This window comes from Balaenoptera borealis (assembly GCF_965194805.1).
Source record: "Balaenoptera borealis genome assembly, chromosome: 3".
NCBI lineage: Eukaryota > Metazoa > Chordata > Mammalia > Artiodactyla > Balaenopteridae > Balaenoptera > Balaenoptera borealis.
In genome coordinates, this window is record NC_138866.1 from 91,573,253 (window position 1) to 91,595,213 (window position 21,961).

A 21,961-nucleotide genomic window follows, 5' to 3' on the forward strand; every position below is an offset into this window, starting at 1 on the left:
CGTGTGTTAAAGATGGACAAACAGGGACTTCCCTGGTGGCACAGTGGTTGAGAATCTGCCTGCCAACGCAGGGGACACGGGTTCGAGCCCTGGTCCGGGAAGATCCCACATGCCATGGAGCAACTAAGCCCGTGCGCCACAACTACTGAGCCTGTGCTCTAGAGCCCGCGAGCCACAAGTACTGAAGCCCGCGTGCCTAGAGCCCGTGCTCCACAACAAGAGAAGCTACCACGATGAGTAGGCCCCGCTCGCCACGACTAGGGAAAGCCCATTGCGCAGCAACGAAGACCCAACGCAGCCAAAAATAAATAAATAAATAAATTAAAAAAAAAAAAAAAAAAGATGGACAAACAAAGATGGAAGGAGCCTGGGTTACTAATGACTATAGAACCACTATGTAGCCCTGGTCTACCTACTTATGGATTTTTTTCACATGAGCAAAAAAGTAAATCTCTGTTTTGTTTAAACTCCAGTTATTTGAGCCTTTGTGATAAGTTAATCCAAAGTGATACAGAGGCCTTTTAACCTGTGCTTTGCAGATGGCAGCTGACGACTCAGGGCTCCTCTGTGGCTCCCTTCCTACCGAATGAGAGCTCTGTGAAAAGGTCCAGGACTAGAATCAGTTCAGTAGTTCCTACATAGATTTTCCTACATACGAGCAAAGGTAACATTTTAATCCCTATCACCCAAAAGCAGAGCCTTTACAGTAACACCTTAAATGGAAGTCTCATCCTTGACAACTTTAAATGTCCTGAACGTGGCTGAGAATACAGAAGTAAATGCCCAAAGCGATTTTTTAAAGTTAACACTTTAAAACTTATGCTTTACATACACTTTAAAGCTTATGCTTGTGTTTTTCTCTTAGGAAAGCACCTCAGTCCTTCACTCAGAACCTATTTACTCTTTTTTTTGAATATGTGGAAATTTATTTATTCAACTTTTTATTTAGCCAATATTAATTGAGCTCCTATTTCACAGCAGAAAATAAAAAAGCTAAAATTGAGCATAATTATACCAACCAGAAATGGTCATTATTGACATGTTGGTATACTTTAATTCTATTCCTTTGGGCAATGTATATATAAAAAATATACTTTAATGTCATTTTTAAAGTAACTTTCTATCCTGAGTTTTCCAGTTAGCATTATCTCATAAATTCAATTATATAATAATTTCATAATTATACCATAATTTCAGTTTAGCATTATAATATAACCTTTGTCTCAAATTATCAAAAAAAACTTCAAAAATATGATTTTTAATGACTTCACAGTAGCTATATTTGTCAGCTATTGTCTCATTAATGTTGTTAACAAGCCACTCCAAAACATAGTGGCTTACAACAAACAACATTTAAATCTTATAATTACAAATCTGTGGATAGGTTGGGGTGGCTATCCTCCAAGCTGGGAAATGGCTGGACAGAGCTGCAGGTTTTGAAATTAGATTTGAATCTGCTCCATGGTCCCTACATTCTCAGAGCCCATTTACTCTTGATTTAGATACAGACATAAAAGGTGGCCCTCTTGGGAGCTCAGAAACCCACATTGAAGTTTTGGGTTCCCCTGGAGGCAGGCTCACTATCAAAAGCAAAGAGTGATAGGTGATTGAGTAAAGAAATCTGAAAAATTGTAAAAAATAGACATATAAACTTAAAAAGCTCAGCCATCTGGGGACTTGGAGTTCAGGACAACTAACCCACCACACTCATTAGCTTCTGAGGCCCTGGGTCCCAGCATAGCACCACGATTATTAGAATGAAGACTCCATTTCCACCAGAAGAATAGTGAGGTTACATTCCAATCTGTGTCCACTCACTGATATAGACCCAAGAAAGTTGAAAACACATGTCTACACAAAAATTTATACATGGGCTTCCCTGGTGGCGCAGTGGTTGAGAGTCTGCCTGCCAATGCAGGGGACACGGGTTCGAGCCCTGGTCTGGGAAGATCCCACATGCCGCGGAGCAGCTGGGCCTGTGAGCCACAATTGCTGAGCCTGCGCGTCTGGAGCCTGTGCTCCTCAACAAGAGAGGCCGCGACAGTGAGAGGCCCGCGCATCGCGATGAAGAGTGGCCCCCGCTTGCCGCAACTAGAGAAAGCCCTCACACAGAAACGAAGACCCAACACAGCCATAAATAAATAAATAATTAATTAAAAAAAATTTATACATGAATGCTCATCGCAGCATTAGTCATAAAAACCAAAAAGTGGAAAGAGCCCAAATGTCTGTCAACTAATGAATGGATCAACAAAATGTGGTATATCCATACAATGGAATATATTCAGGCATAAAAAAGGAATGAAGTACTGATACAAGCTACAACATGGATGAACCTTGAAGATATTATGCTAAGTGAAAGAAGCCAGACACAAAGGGACACATGTTATATGGTGCCATTTATATGAAATTTCCAGAACAGGCAAATTACATAGAGACAGAAAGTAGACCAGCAGCTACCAGCTGCTGGAAGATGTGATGGGGAGTGACTCCTAATGGGTACGTAGATTCTTTCTGGAGTGATAAAAATGTTCTAAAGCCAGATAGTGGTTATGGTTGCATAGTTCTGAGAATATACGAAAAAGCATTGAATTGTACACTTAAAGAGTAAATTTTATGGTATGTGAATTACATCTCAATAAAACTGTTATAAAAAAAAATAAAACTTAGATCTAGAGAAAAAAGTCTGGCATCTCCCTCTCAAGAATTTTTTTTCAATCAGCTATCAAGCATCTCTGAAGAGAAAAAAGCATATAATCTTCATTAGACAGAGGTCTCCATATAAAATATTTTAAGTTCTAGAAGACTGACTTCTAAAGGGAGAAACTTCAGTTATCTGAAAAGTTCAATGATTTCCTGGTGATGCCAACTAAATGAGCCTTGACTTATCAGGATTCCTACCAGTGGTGCTGACAGCGTCTGTGGGCACCTCATTCAGAAAAACAGCCCCACTCTTAGCTCACTTAGACAGTTGGGTGATGACTCACAGAGTTTCTGCCCTCTCATTTTTCAGGGTTGCTCAGTGTGCGTAGGAAGCATTAGCTCACTAGCAGGTGAGCCACCTCAAAACCTTTCTGGAAGTCAGCAGGGTATAAATCAGAAATAAATATATCACCCGTGAGTATGCACATTACTCTTCCTGGAGGCCTCCAGGATCAATACTCACTGCTTGCCCGGACCCAGGGGCCTCCCACAGCAATGTTCACGTCCCACCTCATCCTTCCGCTTCCTTCTCCTCTCCCTTTCCTCTCCTCCTCCTCTTCCTCCTTCTCTTCATAGCTGATAGCCTAGTTAGCAAATCCGATTCTTACGTTTTCTGAAGGGAGATTTGCAAATTCACCACACACCCCAGGCCAGAATCTCTTTCGCTTGTGTCATGCTGGGGTTTGCTGCATGGCCCTCTCCCCTCTTTTTTGCCCTCTCTCTGTGCAGTACATTCTGAATATTCCCTCCACAAAGCATTCCTATCACTGGGCCAGGCACAGTGATGTGGCGCTTGAAGTCTTAGCCTTTTATTTTCACAGAACTTTGCAACCTATTACTGTTTGTCAGAAAAGATAAAGAATTTAAGATCTGCTGTTGAAGAAGGGTTTCTTTGTTTTTGAGTGAACAGCTTAGAGCTACTCCAGATGGGTTGACATATTTTTTAAACTCATCTCTGTATGTGAAGGGATTGAGAAGAGATACTTGAAATAACTCAGACAGGTCCGGAGCGTCCAGCATTATGGAGCCAGGCGTGTGTAAGCTCGCATGAACTGTCTACCCGTGATGTGCATCATGGGGAGCTGGAGATAGGGGTGGATGTACAGTTAGAGCTACTCTGAAAGTTTTAAGCATTTATTTCAAACTTTCAGTACTTCCAAGACATTTTATTTTCAAATCAAAAACTTTTTCCAAGTATCTCTTCATTTAGCCTGAATAGCATCTTTAACACCCTTTCAGAAAACCAAAAGAAAACCAGCATAAAAATACTTGAGCCTCTGGTCCAGGGTTCTCCTCCATCTCACCCCACAGGTTCTGTTCCTGGCTGAAGTACCAGGCCTCGCGGCAGTCCCCAGCAAAGCCACTCGGGTCAGTGGCCAGGAGGGAGAGGATCCTGCCTGCCCAGGGATATCGCCCCCAAGTCCACACCTTCTCTCATCAGTTCAAAGGTAATCACATAGGACCAGTTTTGACTTCTAGAAGCTAAGTTGGAGCTGATGAAAGAGAAGCCAAGAGCCTAAAATGAGATCATCCTTTCTAGCCCTAAATAAGTTAGTCTGTATACTAGAATGAACCAATTGCCAGCCAAAAAAGGCACACCTGAGGGCTTCCCTGGTTGCGCAGTGGTTGAGAATCTGCCTGCCAATGCAGGGGACACGGGCTCAAGCCCTGGTCTGGGAAGATCCCACATGCCGCGGAGCAACTAAGCCCGTGAGCCACAATTACTGAGCGAGCCTGCGCGTCTGGAGCCTGTGCTACGCAACGAGAGAGGCCGTGACAGCGAGAGGCCCGTGCACCGCGATGAAGAGTGGCCCCCGCTTGCCGCAACTAGAGAGAGCCCTCGCACAGAAACGAAGACCCAGCACAGCCATAAATAAATAAATAAATAAATTTATTAAAAAAAAAAACAAAAAAACAGGGTCTTGAATGGGATTCTGCATGAGTAGTCAGGATATCTGCTGTATTCCTAGCTGTGGTTTTTATTTCCTAGTTTGCCTTCGGACACTCTCTATACATCTTTTTCCCTGAACGGAAACCGTTTGGAGACTAAGTACAACAGAATTCATTAAATGCTGTTTGCTCTTCAAGGGCAAGATGTTGTTGTCAAGTTTAGTAGGAAAAAAAGTAGAATGGACAACATGCTCACTGATTACACAACCATGCAACAAAGCGTTTCTATGTGATGACAAAAATTGGAAATGCAATGTGAGACATATCAACAAACCAAGTTGCTGTACTGTTAACACACAATACTACAATAAAACTCTGCTAACTGGTTGCCACTTAACTAACTTGCTGCAGCCAGCAGGTGGAATGTCCACATCTTCTGCTGCCACCATTTGAATTGTGGACTGACCAAGAACCCCGTTGTATTTGTGCCATACCTGCATATGGAAGTTGTAATTGCTATTGAAATCACATCATCTAAGTAGATATTAAACAAAATGATAAAATATGATTTTTAAAGGTTATAATTTATCTGAAAATTAAGTCAAAAGCTTTAGAAAGACTTTATGAAGACAAGATGCTTTTAAAAATAACGTTGGGCTTCCCCGGTGGCACAGTAGTTAAGAATCCACCTGCCAATGCAGGCGACGTGGGTTTGAGCCCTGTTCCGGGAAGATCCCACATGCCGCGGAGCAACTAAGCCCATGTGCTACAACTACTGAAGCCCGTGCGCCTAGAGCCCGTGCTCCACAACAAGAGAAGCCACCGCAATGAGAAGCCCGCGCACCGCAACAAAGGGTAGCCCCTGCTCATCACACCTAGAGAAAGCCCGCACGCAGCAACAAAGACCCAACACAGCCAAAATAAAAATAAATAAAATAAATTAATTTTAAAAAGATAATAATAATGTTAAATTAGATGTGGATAAGACAACTCTAAAAGATTTTTTAAATAAAACTGATTTTGCACTCAGATTGATCTGAAGATATCTCTGAGAACTCACCTCACTTTAAAAAAACTGAAAGGAGGAATGTAGATGAGGAACTATATAAATTCTATGAGTAGAATTTATGCAAGAACAATGAAAAGGGATATTAATCGTTGTATGTATAAAACTGAGAGAAAAGGCCTTGACTCTACAACACAAAAGCACATTTATATAATTTTTTTTAACATCTTTATTGGAGTATAATTGCTTTACAATGGTGTGCTCGTTTCTGCTTTATAACAAAGTGAATCAGTTATACATATACATATGTTCCCGTATCTCTTCCCTCTTGCGTCTCCCTCCCTCCCATCCTCCCTATCCCACCCCTCTAGGTGGTCACAAAGCACCAAGCTGATCTCCCTGTGCTAAGTGGCTGCTTCCCACTAGCTATCTATTTTACATTTGGTAGTGTATATATGTCCATGCCACTCTCTCACTTTGTCACATCTTACCCTTCCCCCTCCCCATATCCTCAAGTCCATTCTCTAGTAGGTCTGTGTCTTTATTCCTGTCTTGCCACTAGGTTGTATATAATTTTAACTTGAGTCAAAAGTATACATGAAACATTTCATCAGAGAAGGGGCCTTCTACTATATAACATTAAGAAACCCTCCATTCTTTACCACTCTCAAAAATCACCTAAACTCTCTCTGCCTTACTGGGACAATTGTCAGATAAGGATGCCACATTGCTTGGCTTGACTCACATAGTGCACACCAGGCCTGATGCTCTCCCCAACTCTGCCAACCTGCAGGACACCTCCCTCTCGTCTAGATAACTCTCAGCAACTTCAAGCTTCACGTGTCGGCAACTGAACCTCTTACCTTCCCTTTCAACTCTGCTTCTCCTCCTGTCATCCTTTGTGTCTTTTACCGGCATGTCCTCCCATCCCACCCCAAGCCTTTTACCTCAAAACCTCAGGCAGGTTGGATTGGAATCTGCCCTCCTTCTCTGCCCTCTTCAAATTTTTCTGCCACAATGTCTCTACCAGTGTTTCTTTATTTCACTCCCTCTATCAAGACCCTAATATAGACACTTCTCACCTTGATTATTGCTGTAATAAACTTTGAAAGGGCTTCCCCACCTCCAGTCACTCCCTTCTCTAGCACAAATGAATCCTCCCTCATGCCTCTGCTTCAACCTCTAAACTCCTTAGCCTGATATTTAAGGCCTGCTCAAATAATAATAATCTGGCTCAAATCTCAGTTTACTATCTACTGGTTTTTCCCAAGCAGCCTCTACTCTAGCCAACCTGAAATCAGTGCTCTTTCTTATATATAACCTATATTTCCTTATCTACATCCCCTCATCTGGAGTAACCTTTTTAAAAATAGTCCCTGTGGGGCTTCCCTGGTGGCACAGTGGTTGAGAATCTGCCTGCTAATGCAGGGGACACGGGTTCGAGCCCTGGTCTGGGAAGATCCCACATGCCGCGGAGCAGCTGGGCCTGTGAGCCACAGTTACTGAGCCTGCGCGTCTGGAGCCTGTGCTCCACAACGAGAGAGGCCGCGACAGTGAGAGGCCCGCACACCACGATGAAGAGTGGCCCCCACTCGCCACAACTAGAGAAAGCCCTTGCACAGAAACGAAGACCCAACACAGCCAAAAATAATAAATAAATAAATTAATTAATTTTAAAAAACTGATGCTGAGGTACATCAGGATGTTTAAGCTTGCCTCAGAAATTCAGAAAATAAAAAATAGTCCCTGTGGTTAGACTTCTATCCAACCTTAGGGACCATCTCAAATGCCATCTCCCCTGGGAGCCTTCCCTGACCACCCAGCTAGAAGTTGTCTCTGCCTCTAAGAGTTCAGTACACTGATGTATCTGACTATTTTCTGTAGGTGTATATCATTTCCCACCTTATATTATGATTATTCATCTCCTAGTTTCAACTGAAAGCTACAACAGTAGAGTTTCGCAAAGTGTGTCTCATAAAACGGTTCCGTCAGAAGCTGATCATTGAGTCTGAAAATGCTGCCTACTGTAGTCTCCACCTTAGAAACTGCAGTGGAGGTGGAGAAAAATGGATGTGCATGAGAAGCGTCCTAAAGGTGGAGTTGACCGGACTTGATCATTGCAGGCTGTGTGGAGTATGACAGAGTGAGTAGTCCTGACTTGGACAAGTGGGAGATGCCACTCACTGAGAGGGCAAGGGGAGAGAGTGGGAGGGTGGGGCCTCCAACGCTGTGCTTGGTTTGCAACAGTTGAATCTGAATACCTTAGTGGAGAGGGGGAGTAAGAAGATGAAAGGACAGACCATGGCTCTTTCTCAGTTCTCATCTTCCTTGAATCCTCCATGGGCTTGACACTCTTTCATTCAACCTCTCTCTCCCCGAAACTCTCTCCTCCTTCTCCCTAGATGACCCTGTCCTCTCTCCATCCTGCTCTGCATGCCTGCTAGTTCTGTCACCAAGGCCTGTTCTTCCTCCCCCTCCACAGAATACTTCAATGTGGCATCCCCAAAACCCTCTTCTACCCCCTGCTCTACACTCTCCCTTTGGTAGCCTTGTCCATTCCCTGGGCCTTGATGCCAACAGCAACAAAAATAATTTCTCCTTAGTCCTAACCGTTCTATTTTCTTCTGGAGAGTTCCACCTGGATGCTTTGAGGTCACCTTGAAAGCAGCACATGTGAAATGGAATTCACCCCTGACGCCCAAACCCTTCTGGCCTCCGCCCTTCCTCACCAAGTGGGTCTCACATCTTTTCTTGTTTCTATTGGCACTGCCTTTGTTCCCAGCCCGCTTCTCACCTGGGCTTCCTTTCTTCAACCTCCCTCCTTTTGGGTCCTCTCTGAGCACTGCAGCCCATATAATCTTTCTAAAACATACCTCCGAGTTTGTCATTCCCCCATTCAAAAGACTTTCAATGGTTTCCTGTTGGAAAACTCAACTTTTCAGATACTATACAAATTTGTTATAGCACCAGCCCATGCTCTGATCTCCAGCATATACCTAACGCACGGTCTAACCGGATCCAAGTACTCTCTATTCTCCAAACACATCCTCCACTTTCCTGCCTCCATGCCTTCACCCCTGTCATGTTCTTTGCCTATAATGCTCTTCCTCCATCTCTGCCTATGGAAACTCCACCCATTTCTCAAGACTCAGTTACGATGCCTCGTCCTTCATGAAACCTTCTATGATCACCTCAAAGGAGTCCCCTTTCCTCCCTGCACTCCCACACATTTTACTCGTGTCACTTTGGTGTCATCTATTATGCCCTGCCTTATATTACAGGAACTTGTGTGGACACCTTTGCTCTTCTTTCATACTGTAACCTCCTCATGCAAGGTTACATCTTATTCACAAAAGGTAGTGAAAAGAGCCCTGACTTGGGAGTCGGGAGACCTGAATTGTAGCCCTTGCTTGACCGCTCATGAGCCCTGTGACCTTGGATCACTTAACTCACTATGAAACAGAACTTTGTAGTCAATGAATCAGTCTGAATCCTGAGTCCAGGGTTAAAAGAGCCCTGCTGTAGCACAGGGAGATCAGCTCGGTGCTTTGTGTCCACCTAGTGGGGTGGGATAAGGAGGGTGGGAGGGAGATGCAAGAGGGAGGAGATATGAGGATGTATGTGTATGTATAGCTGATTCACTTTGTTATAAAGCAGAAACCAACACACCATTGTAAAGCAATTATACGCCAATAAAGATGTTAAAAAAAAAAAAAAAGAGCCATACTGAGAACAGAGGACAGGGAGGGACAATGTCTTTCAAGGACCTGGAGTTGGCACTAGGTAAAAAAAAAAATGAATTATACATTCACCATATCCCAGTGAATGATTCATATAAATTATTCTCTGATGACACTGAGGGGAAAAATCTAATTTCTGGGGTTACACTTACAGCATACAGACTTTTTGCTCAAGTTGCTTGCTTTCTGGCACTTCCTTCCCTCTAACTAGAGGAAGTTTCCAATCCAAGACAGGCTCGGTTCTTAAAATCTACTTGTAAGTTAGCTGTTAAAACCCTGAAGGCATTTCCCTATAGAAATGAAGGTACAAGTAATGGTAGGATACCCTGGTTAGGATACCAACTTAGCCTATAAATGCCATTTAGCCCAGAGCACACCTGAGTTAAGGTCGAATCTGCTGCCAATGTGGACATACCTGATGTACAGCTGAGTCATAATAATGTAGGCCCCCCCCCCTCCCACTCTCATTCCCACCATCTGAGATCCTGATATGGAAGCCAGAGGAGTATTGCTTGGGTGGAGGTAAGAGAGTGAACTGTAATTTTAGAGACTCTGTGGATTTAAGAGAGGGTAAAGGAGAAAGCCTGAGGAAATCAGAACTACGTTAGGTTAGATTTTTACAAGTTCAATGCTGAAGCAGGTGTTGATTCTTTTAGCCACAATTACCTCCTAATGCACAGCCCAGGTTTACGTGCTTCATCCCTCTGACTCAGGGTTTCTCAGCCTCAGTGCTGTTGACAGGTCGGGCCTGAGAATTCTGCGTTGGGGGGGATCTCCCGTGCACTGTAGTGTGTTTAGCCCCCATCCCTGGCCTCTAGTCTCTAAAGACCAGTAGCGCCTCCTCCCCCTCCCCCGTTATGACCACTAAAAATGTCTCCAGGTGTTGCCAAATGTCCCCTGAGTGGCAAAATCATCCCTGGCTGAGAACTACCGTACTAACTGGACTCAGCAGAGGTTCCCAAATTTTCTGTGCATCAGAAAATCTGTGCATAGGAAGCTTGTTTAACATGCAGGTTTCAGGGCCCCAGCCTCAGAGATTCAGATCCAGCAAGTTCAGAATGGGGACAGGGGGGCAGAGAATCTGCACTTTTAGCAAGTATTTTTGACTGATCTAGTTGGCTCCTGGCAAACTTTGGGAAATACTACAATGAAGATGCGATGAAGTCATAAATATTTTCCAAAAGCAAATGCTTTTCCCTCTGCTGCACTGAGGGAAGAGGAATGCTGACTAGTAAAGGAATACTAGGCAACTTTAGAGAAGAGGGCAGGCCTGCCCTGGTGAGCACCGTAGGGAAGGCTTAGGGATGAAAGTTCCATGGGGGTGGCACTGCTGGCTGGGAGAAAAGATGCCAAAGGGAGATGGTAAAACACCAAAATCAAAGTTAGTCTATTTCAGATTTCTTTTGCCCAGAGGCACACCTAGACCTCTGAAAGTTCATTCTCCTCCCTCCACCTGGGACTTACCACGTGACAAGCTCTGCGCTAAGCTTTGTACGTATACAACTTCATCTAATCCTCTCCCTAGCCAGATGAGAAAACTTTATCAACCTTTAACATTCTTTCTCTGGGAAAATTCTTTGTAACAAAGAACTGATATACAAACCAACTTTGCCTGACACATCTTCACAAAATAGGGACAGCCTGTACTAGTCCTGGAGCTCCACCACTCTTGAAAACTCTGCAGCTTTGTTAGGATGGGAAGAGGATCTCTGAGTTGAGAAAGCCAGATCCCGGTCTCCTGGGTCTCACCCATTCCCAGTACTCTGTCCCATGCCCTGCATAAAAGAAAGAAGCCCTGCTATTTTGCCCACGAAGAAGCCATTCTCAGCTTCTCTCCCAGGTATTCTGAATTGGAAAATGAAAGATAACGTTACAGGTGGGTATGCAAACTCAGCCACCTTCGGGGGGCAGACAGGTGATGTAAGTGAGTGAAACTGGGTGGGACCGTGGCTCAGGCCCCAGCTCTGGTCATCTGTTGACAATGTGGTCAGCCTGGTGCTGCCAGCTCTTCTAAGAAGCCAGAAATCCAGAGTTTTATGTGGAATGTCTTCGTTTTTAAACGTTGGCACTAATCCAGAGAAATTTTTTTTTTTTCTAATTTGGCCAAACAAAATATATCGCTAAACTGTTGGTTTATGACCTCTGTGTTCCAGATTCTTTTCTGGGTAGGCACTGCCTGTACTCTGCATTCTTTTCCCTCTCTCCCTCCCTCTCTCAATCCCATGAACCTCCCACGGGCAACAAGATTTCCAATTCCTCCCAAGAACTGCCTTCGGCCTCATTTTCCTTCAGAATCCTTGGCTGCCAGTGTCTAACCCTGACAAATGGGAGCAGCTCCTTCAACTTCATTCCATCCTTCCTTAGCCTTAAATGTCTGCCCTCTCCTCCCTGCCCTTGTGCTGTGTCTTCCCACAATCACACCCTTTTGGTTGCTGGTTGCTTCTGGATTTCCCATGAACTTGCTTTCGCCATCTGTCATCCCTGTTCTTCAGGGGCATAAATGGGAAGGCGATGGGTGGTTGATATTGGTGGGCCTCTAAGCATTACAGACCCCTAACCTGCATCCTGGTCAGGCTCCAGGGAAGTAAAAGGCCTCTGGAGGGGAACGGCTGGAGGGGGAGCTAGAGAGGCTGGATTCTCACAAGGGGCTCCCAGAATGAGTAAACATCCTAGTGGACAAGGGGAGGTCTAGATGCAGGGGTGCTCCTGCCTTTAGGGGACCATCGATAAACAACGAACTGAAGCTCAGAGACCTTTCCCCCATTTAGGGGTGCAAAATAAGCCCCTTGATTCATTACGTGATCCTGAGATTGGGGGACAAATAGTGATCAAAATTGAAAGTATTGTCAAACAAACAAGAGAGGGCTTGGTGTTGGATTTCATGTGATTTTAAATACATATATATTTTAATGACATCCCTTGTACACCCGAGCTAATGGTTGCAAATTTATACTTCTTTATCATCATTGTTATGCTATCAATAAATTTTCATATGATGCTCCCAACAAATGTTTTCAAAAATCCAGCTCCTTGAGGCCTCTTGACTTTTCCAAATACCCCTTCACAAAACTCTCCTGTTTCAGATGCAATCTTTTCATGTAGCAGCTATTTGCATGCAGCATTGAGGCCTGCATCTTTTGGTCACCGTGATCTTAATACTTCATTGCAAATCTGACCAGACCTCCTTGAGATCCAAAGCTTGTATCTCTTAGGAGAGGATAAGAGACCCCAGCTACCTCATACTCCTGCTCTGGGGAAGAAACTGTGAAATGGCCTTGCCCTGTGAGCTGTGTGTGTCATTTAGATCACTCTCCTTGTGATGGGACTGTCACATTGGGAAACAGGGTTGGTTCAATCCAACCCATGTGATGACATGGTATTGGCTTTAAAGTAATATGAAAATGGAAGTGAGAGGAAAAGCCACATTAGGGAAATGACCCCAAAGGGTTTCAGAAGATGAATGAAACGGGGCCAGTCCATGCATGTTGTACAAGTCCTGGTCCAACGTGGACACGTTGCCACCCACAGGGACCTCCATAAACAAAAGGGTAAAACTGGCAAAGCCACTGCACTTTGGCCTCCTTGCCACTCTTCCTTGTTCTCTTTTTCCTTCTCACTGCTTTATAAAAATAGTTTTCCTATTAGAAAAAAGTTTTTATTCTGGTGTTTAAAAAAACACATACACTCAACATTTCAATCAAGTAGACATGTTTGACATAGCGCATTTACTCTGGGGAGTGAGGGAAGGTGAAGCAAGATAGGGGCAGAAAATAGAGTGTTGGACATACACACTGCAATATATAAAAGAGATAACCAACAAGGACTTACTGTATAGCACAGAGAACTATACTCAATATTTTGTAATAACCTATAAGGGAAAAGAATTTGAAAAAGAATATATATATCAGTTATACATATATATATATATGTATATATATATATATACACACACACACACATATATATATATATGTATGTATAACTGAATCACTGTGCTGTACACCTGAAACTAACACGACATTATAAATCAAATATACTTCAATAGAAAAAAAAAAAGAGTGTTGTAGACAGAACTGGGAGCTCTTGTCTGGGCTCCACCACTAAGTTGCTGTGTGGCTTGGGGCAAGTCACTTCACATCTCTGAGCCTCTTTCCTCAACTGCAAAATGAAGGTTTTGGACCTGGTGATCTCTGAAACTCTGTATTCCAATTAATGTTCTAGTGGTCAGGGGTGGTCAAGGACTGGTCAGATCAAGGGATGTGTGAGAGTTTAAAGTGAATAGGAACAACAGGTCAAATCTACCAGGATTTTCCTAAGTTCTAGAAGAATCTACTTCTTCATCTACTTCAAGAAAGAAACAGGAAGGAAATATAATACCCTCTATGCCAAATTGTCAGTTTTAGCTGGAATTATTTCCTCCCACCCGTATCACGTCTCTTTTAACCACCAATAACTTTGAGAAAAGGGAAATTAGCAGAGGCAGAAAGCACCTCCATTAGCTCTGGGCACCTGATCCACACCATCAAGGTCTGCCTTTATTTTGCATAAACCATGGGACAGTTTCTTCAAGGGTTTCCCAGGGTTAGAAATCTTCCTCTTTCAAGGTTAGAGTTACCAGACTGTCTATGTGTGTGGCAGGGCCTTTTTCTCTTATCACTTTTGTCCAGAGAGAACAGAGAAGGGTTAACTCCTGCTGCTCCTACAGACCTCAGATTGGACACCAAGCCCCAGCAGGACCCGGCCAGCTAGACCACGTGAGCTAGGCCACGGTCCCAGAGTGCCGGCCACCAGCATTCACCCTGGCCTTCCCCATGGACCTGTCCGTCCTCCGCTCCTCCCTGGAATCCCACACTTGGATGCTGTTCCATGTGACTCCTATCTCACCATCTCTCTTAAAATTTTGACCACCTGCACCCATGCCAGTGCAATGTTTCTGCTTTACTGGTGAAGCCAGCTCAGTGTTAGTAAGAGGGTGCTAAGGACATTCCATCTCTTCTCTATTAAGACAAAGATGTGAAAAGTTATTTCCTTCAGAAAAGAGATCCTAATAGAAGGAGATTTCAGACCAGTGGGAAAGGAGACCTGGGGTCTCAGGATTTTAGGCAGCATTCTATTCAAACTCTTGTTTTAAATATGAGAAAATGAGGAGGTGAAATGACTCACCCCAGGTCACACAGCTGGCTAGTGTCAGAGCCATTACTTTAACCCAGATCTCATAATTCCTAGACCAGTGCTCTCCTGCAGAAAAGACACTTGGGGCAGACAGAACATTGTAGTACCGTCGACCACATCTAGTATAGACAATAGACAGTAGACAATACTAGTCTACAGCTTCAGGATGGTGAGACTATACCGTGAGATTTACAAAGGAAGTAAAAAAGATCATATTTGCACACAAAGCTGATGAGCCCAATACCCAAGAAAGTCTCTGTGGACAAACACATTGCAGTAAATGTTCTTGGGGACTGTTAAGGGTTGAATTGCATTGCTCAAAAGGATAAGGTGAAGTCTTAACCCCCAGAACCTATGAATGTGGCCTTATTTGAAAGCTGAGCCTTTGCAGATATAATCAAGTTAAGATGAAGTCATAATGGAGTAGTGTGAGCCCTAATTTAATGACCAGTGTCCTTGGACACACAGGAGAGAAAGCCATGTGAAGATGAAGGCGGAGACTGGAGCCATGCATCTATAAGCCAAGGAATGCCAAGGATTGCTAGCAGCCCCCAGAAGCTAGAAGAGGCAATGAAGGATCCTCTCTGAGAGCCTTCAGAGAGATCATGGTCTTCCCGATAGCTTGATTTCAGACTTCTAGCCTCCAGAACTGAGAGAGAATAAATGCCTCTGGTTATAAGTCACTCAGTTTGTGATACTTGTTACAACAGCCCTAGGACACTAATACCGTCTGGGGAAACGGTTGGGCTGGGTGAGGCTGAAGTGAGGAGACTGAAATCATGCAAATGAATGCAAGCGGACAAATTCTATGGGTTGGTCCTATAATAAAGCTCTCCTGCCCAGCGTGGTCCTTCATCTGTGCTACTCTATTTACGAACCTGCAGGACTGCCTGACTTGCTCAGAGGTAAGGGGAGAGGGTGGGAAGAAGACAAGCACTGGAGTGAGACAAACCTGGATTTGAATTCTCAGCCTGCTACTTACGTAAGGTGTAAAGTGTAGGGTAGACGACAAACTCTTGGGGTCTTTGTGCCCCCAGCTGGAGAAAAGAGCCTTCCTCAGAGGGTTATTGTGAGAACTACCGTGCTTACCTGTGGCAGTTCTATCCAGGTTAGTTTCTTTGCCTCTACCTTATTTAGTCTTTGAATTAATCTGTAGGCAATCTATGGACTGGATGTGGGAAAGGAAACTAACATTTAAATACCTCCCATGTGGAGAAAGGAGCCTTAGTGCCTTTAAATGCTGGTGATGGTACATTATGTATGAAAGTGGTTAAGAGAGTAAATCCTACGACTTCTCATCACAAGGAAAAAGTATTTCTTTCTTTTTCTTTTATTTTGTATCTATGTGAGGTGATGGATGGTCACTAAACTTACTGTGGTGATCATTTCATGATGTATGTAAGTCAGATAATGACACTGTACACCTTTAACTTATACAGTGCTGTATGTCAATTATATCTCAATAAAACTGGAAGAAGAAGAAAAATGCTGGTGATGGGGGCACCTTAAAGGCCATACAGACCAGTCCTCTCATTTTAGACACGCGAGCACTGGTCATGTTGTATATTTTCCACGCTCACCATGCACAGACCACGTTGGGCACCTGGGAGACCTCCACATGAATGTTTGTTGCTAGATGAAGGGACTTGGGAAGATCTCATAAAGAAATGAAACTTAATCTTATGGTGGGAACAAATGTCACCATTTGGCTACATTTAACAGACTTCACCCACCTCACTACTTTGCCCAGACCCAGTCTGGCTGTCCATTTCTAACTTGATATCTCTCAAAGAATGGTTTGCTAGCCCACCTTCCTTGAGAGACCTTCAGGGGATTCAAGTTCTGAGCTTAAAAGAAAGTTACTCAAAAATAGGTGCTCAGGATTCATCAAGTATTCTCAGGTGTAAAATTGATTCTACATCATAAGACCAAAAGAAGAGTCCTTTTTAAAAGCATATTTTATCCAAAGTCAACTCTAACTTAGAGTAGATGGCAAATAAAGTCCCTAATGTGAAGATAAAAGATGCAAGACAAACTTAAAAGTAGCTCTAACTATGCCATTTTTACCCAGGAAGAATACAGTATCCTCCATCTCTACCCAATAACTGCCTTTCTTACTTCCCCTGCTTTATTGCTCCCTAGCACTTATTACATGTGACATATTATATTTACTTGTTTATTCAATCATGGCTCAACTTCCCTCACTGGAATGTAAGTTCCATGAGGGCTTAGACCTGGTCTCTTAATTCACTGATGTATGCCCAAGGCCTGGAACAGTTCCTGTCACATAATTGGTTCACAGTACATATTTTTTCAATAGATGAGAGAATGAATAAAATAAATTTGGGCAAAGAGAGGAGCAGTCACATGATGTGGATAAGAGAGTAGAATATGTGGCTGCCTTTTGCCTAAAAGAGTTGCCCCTATGTCCACTAGCCATCAAGAATATCTCTATCACCTCATACCAGTCAGAATGGCCATCATCAAAAAATCTACCAACAGTAAATGCTGGAGAGGGTGTGGAGAAAAGGGAACCCTCAAACAATGTTGGTGGGAATGTAAATTGGTACAGCCACTATGGAGAACAGTATGGAAGTTCCTAAAAAATTTTAAAATAGAACTACTATACGATCTAGAAACATCACTTCTGGGTATTTATCCAAAGAATTCAAAACACTAACTCAAAAAGATATATGCACCGCGATGTTCATCACAGCATTGTTTATATTAGCCAAGGTATGGAAGCAACCTCAGTGCCCAGCAACGGATGAGTGGATAAAGAAGATGTGGCACATATATATATATATATATATATACACACACACACACACACACACACACTGGAATATTAGCCATAAAAAAGAAAGAAATCTTGCCATTTGCAGCAATGTGGATGGACTTTAAGAGTATTATGCTAAGTGAAATAAGTCAGACAGAGAAGGCAAATACCATATGATTTCATTCATATGTGGAATATAAAACACAAACAAACAAAAATAAACAAAGCAACACATGTAGATACAGAGAACAGAGTACAGGTTATCAGAGCGGGGGGGCAGGCGGCGAAATGGGTAAAGGGGTCAACTGTATGGTGATGGATGGAAACTAAACTTTTGGTGTGAGCACACTGTAGTGTATACAGAAGTAGAAATATAATGTTGTACACATGAAACATATAATGTTATAAACAAGTGTTACCTTTATAAAATAAATTTTTTAAAAAAGAATGTCTCTCTCGCTTCTCTGCTCTGCTTCCATCATCACCAAGAAACCTTTGATTTAAATCTTTCTATGTGCATTTTCCTACAGATGGGATCACAATTTTGGTTTACTTGGCACAATATTTTTCACTGTAAATTAATAGGTTGGCATTTCGTCTTTTAAAATTGGTTCACATCACACCTAAGAGAATTCTGAGAAGGATCTCAACCAGGATGAAAATCTGTGGTGAAAAGAGCAAAGACTGGCACACGGGGCAATTGGGTTCTAGTGCTAACTCTCCTTTTGACTCACCTATGTGGCCTTAAAAAAAAATCACTTCTCTGGCCTTCAGTTTCCTCACAGAGGCACTGAACTTGATAACTTCTGAGTTCCTTCCATCTTTCAAAGTAGGGTTTTATAAAAATTAATAAAGTAGGGTTTTCCATGTATTTTGACTTCCTGAAAGAGGTGTTAACTGGTGTCACGTCACTGTCTATTGGCAACATAGTATGATTCACGTGGATCATGGGGTCAGCACTTTTCCTGGGGTCAGTCATCATTGCCAGGAAAAGACAGTCAGCATCCTCGTTAAACATCTAAAATGCCAGTGGCGACACTCCCTAAGGAAAATGGAGGTCACACAGCAACTCTTTCACATTTAAAATTGTACAGGTGTGTGGGTGTGGGGAGGTGGAAGGAAGTACAAGAGGGAAGGAAAGGCAAGGCAGACGGTAGAGGATGTCTAGGTGATGGGAAGGCAGGTGCCAAGTATGGGTTTGGAGAGTGACATTTTTCCATTAGAGCCTGGCAGATGCCTAAGCTTGACCAATGAGAACTGCCCACGAACTTTTAGTAGATACATGTAACTATTTCCATTTTGAGCTGTGTCACTGTGAGGGAGGGCAAGAGCTCAGTGTCTCATAAATTTATCTTCCTTGGAGATTTTTGTTATCAATTCACCTAGGCTGCCCTAGCCTGCTCTCACTGTAACCCTTCCAGTGTTCATTATTTGGCCTTCTTTGAGATCTTAACTGCCTGTGTGTGATACAGTTATTGGGCTCTCTCTCAAATGTCTACTTTCAGATCAGACTTCTCACCTGAGTGCTGGTCTTATACGACTGCTACCCACAAATTAGTACCACTCAGATATCATCACTTTAAACATAACATGTCGAAAGCAAACTTAGCATGACCCCCTTCCCTACTCATTCTGTTTCTATCACTGACATCACCAATCCCATTCTGAGGCTTACATCTGAAGATATTTTTCATTCCTCACAACTCCTTTATCAATAATCATCCACAACCTCTATAAATAGCAATAACACACTCAGAAATCTACCCACTGCTTAATAAATGGTCACCATTCTGTTATGTGTATTATGATCTGAAGTGATCTGCTCAGTCACCCAAGACTGTTGAGGCTTCTCACAGAGGCTCTTACATTCATCTCCTTTCTCTCATCTTCACATTAATCCACGTTCCCATCCCCTGGTTGCCTAAACTCCCAGAGTATCTTTCTTATCGGCCTCCAAATCTCTAATTTTTCCCTGCTTCAGTCCATCTAAAATAAATTCACAGACTGATCTTTTTGAAACCACTTTCATCAAGTTATAGTTGGCCTACAAACCTGTGATGGTTTCTGTTTATGAATCAGAGTGTTTACAAACTCCCTATACGGCATTAAGAGCTTTGGTCAGCTGCTCCCTCCTCCCCAAGCTACCCGAGATCTGTATTTGTCTTTATTCGACTCAAATTTGTTTGAGCATCAACTATGTGCCAGCCATACTCTCTATCACCCACTACCCTCCAGCATCCCCTCTCTTCTCCAGTGAAGCCCAGTGTCGTGCTCCCCTGCAGCTACCACAGTGATACCTGCCATTTGGACTTTGCTCATATTCTTGCCCTGCCAGGAGTCTCCCCCTTTCTGCCAATAAAAATCTGATAGCTCTTCCAAGGTGCACCCTCTCCTGAAGGTTTCCCATATGAATGAATCCCAGACCACAACAACCTTTCCCTTTTTCTGAATTCCCTCAGCATTCTCACACCAGCTATCTATTGCTAAATGTTGTCCTCTTATTATTTCACATGCGTTTGTTGGTCTCCCCGATTGAAACGTGAGCTCTAGAAGGGCGGGGGTCAAATCTTCTATTCTCCTTTTACCCAGATCCGGAATGGAAAAGGGCAGATGCAAGGCCAGTAAAGACCTTGATTTTGCACATAGCTCACGGGCAAGGACCAGTGGGCACAGCGTAGGCAATAAAGACAAAAAATGTGCACCGAAGACCTAAGACTAGCTCCTAGCACAAGGCTAGAAGCTCAGCCATGTTCTGAGAAGTGTTTGTTAAATGCTGAATTAGATTTTCAGGAATAATACAAGTCCCTTACACACCATGTATTCCTCTAGCACAAAAATCTCTACTGAAACACAATGGCCAGTAAAATTTATGGGGTCTCAATCACTAACTAGATTTGAAATTCTTGAGTCTTCTTGGCCAGAATGATCAGTCCAGTGGGGACATCTCAGCTGTCTCTATGAGAAGTTGCCCCTACACCTGGCAACTACCTATGAGTTAGCACCAGTTCATGCCCCTGAGCCAAAAGTTGTGTGACTCCAATACAGGCCAGATATCTGTAGGGAAACCTATAAGCTCAGCCTCCCTCCTCCCCTCCCTCCAGCTACACAGTGTCTTATCCAAACCTGGAACCTGGCCAGGTGATGTGCAGCCCCTTTCAGAAAGCAGAGAAGGTGCCCCTTGTAGAAGAAGTGCAGAGAGGAAAATGGACTTACCCTCACATAGTAGTTCATGCCCATCCCCAACAGGTGCTGCAGAAAGTGCTTGTCCTGCCTGCTCCCGGGGGTTGGCTCCCCAGGGCCGGGAAGGGGGCAGGCATCAGGAGTTAAAGAGGTCGCCCTGTGCCCCAGGGCGTCCCGCTGAGGCGGAGGTGCTGGCACGGCCCTATTCAGACTGGTTTCAGGGGAAGCAGGGCTGCTGGGAGCCGGGTCTTGGCTTTCCTGGAGCTTGAGTCGAGGTACCTCTTTGGTACCCAAGCAAAAGTTTTTCAGACTCAGCAAGGTGGCTGGGTTGGCCAGCTTTACGCTGGCCATGCGAGGGATCAAGGTGCACAGTGGGGTGGGGCTCTCCTGGGACGCCAAGGTGGCATCTTCAGCCGGCAGGTGAGGTGCCAGGGCGGGGTAGGGAGGTTGCGGCGAGCCCTTGTTCCCCGCCGAGCCTCCGGGGCTGCCTTCGTCCAAGGACGTGATGGACTCGTTCCGAAAGCGGCTATACTTGGCCCTGTGCAGCATCCCGGGGTGCCTGAAGAGTCCTACATACAGCACGAGTCCTGCCAGGCTGTCCGGACCGCGTTCTCGCATAGCCTTGGCAGTGCTGAAGCAGGATCCTGTTGCATAAATCGCCTCGTCGTCTGCTACATAAACAGTGCGGAAAGCAAACGCCTCAACGCCCCGTGCAACTTGGCGGCAGCCACCTCTCCAACTCCGTTCTCGCCCTCGCCCGCCTCGGCTCCGGGTCCTCGAGGGTAACAGCCCAGGGCAAAACGCCTTCCCAGCTGATTTCGGTCCCTCCCCGGCCCAGCGGCGGCACCCGCTGTTCTCGCCTTGGATTCCTTGTTGGGAAAGCCTGGACCCAGCCTCGCGGCGGCGGCGGCAACCGCTCACGGCCAACTCTTAGGCAGGGAACGGGGCCGCGCGCCCGGCCAGCCGGTCCCGCCGCATCGCTGGCGGTGCGGGAGCCTTGCAGAAATATTTAACGCCCCCTACCCCCCAGCCTCCCCTTCTGCACACAGGAACTTTCAAACCTGCTCCCTCCGGTTCCCACAGGGCGGGGCAATGTCTGGCTCATTAACCCTTTACTTGTTCCAGTGATTGCTCATTTTTAATAAAAGGAGAAAAGAAAATGTATATGTGGGCCAAAGGCCCTTGTGCCTGGGTTCGTTTCTTCTGATGGCTGCCCTCTCCAGGAAGATCTTGTCATGCATCCCTTCTGGGCCACAAGCCAGGAGTGCTAGTGACAGGCGCTGCTCCGCATTATTTCAGGGACTTGTGATCCCTCCGTGTTCCTCAGGTCCCCTCCCAGCCTGCCCACCCTGGCTCCGAGCTTCCCTCCCTCCCCGACTCCCCTCAGAGCTTCTTTCAGGAGCCTATCCGCAACAGAAGGCTGAGATGTGCAGGATGATACGCAGAGTGTTGAAATTTTTATGAATGAACTTCGCTGAATGAATTTCTCTC

At 44.4% G+C, this 21,961-nt stretch overlaps 1 protein-coding gene across 4 annotated transcripts in view; it reads right to left on the minus strand.

Annotated features, from left to right (window-relative positions):
• The window catches only part of SHC4 (SHC adaptor protein 4), a 128,886-nt gene extending 107,489 nt beyond the window's left edge, over nucleotides 1–21,397 (minus strand). For 2 of the 4 annotated variants that reach the window (XM_082387361.1, XM_082387360.1), the window contains exon 1: nucleotides 20,504–21,225. In XM_082387361.1, the coding sequence (XP_082243487.1) occupies nucleotides 20,504–21,088 (585 nt within the window). In that variant the 5' untranslated portion in view covers nucleotides 21,089–21,225. Of the gene's footprint in view, nucleotides 1–20,503 lie in introns of all 4 variants that reach the window. The other 2 variants (XM_082387362.1, XM_082387363.1) reach the window with 2 other exon arrangements.
• Nucleotides 21,398–21,961: the final 564 nt, after the last annotated feature.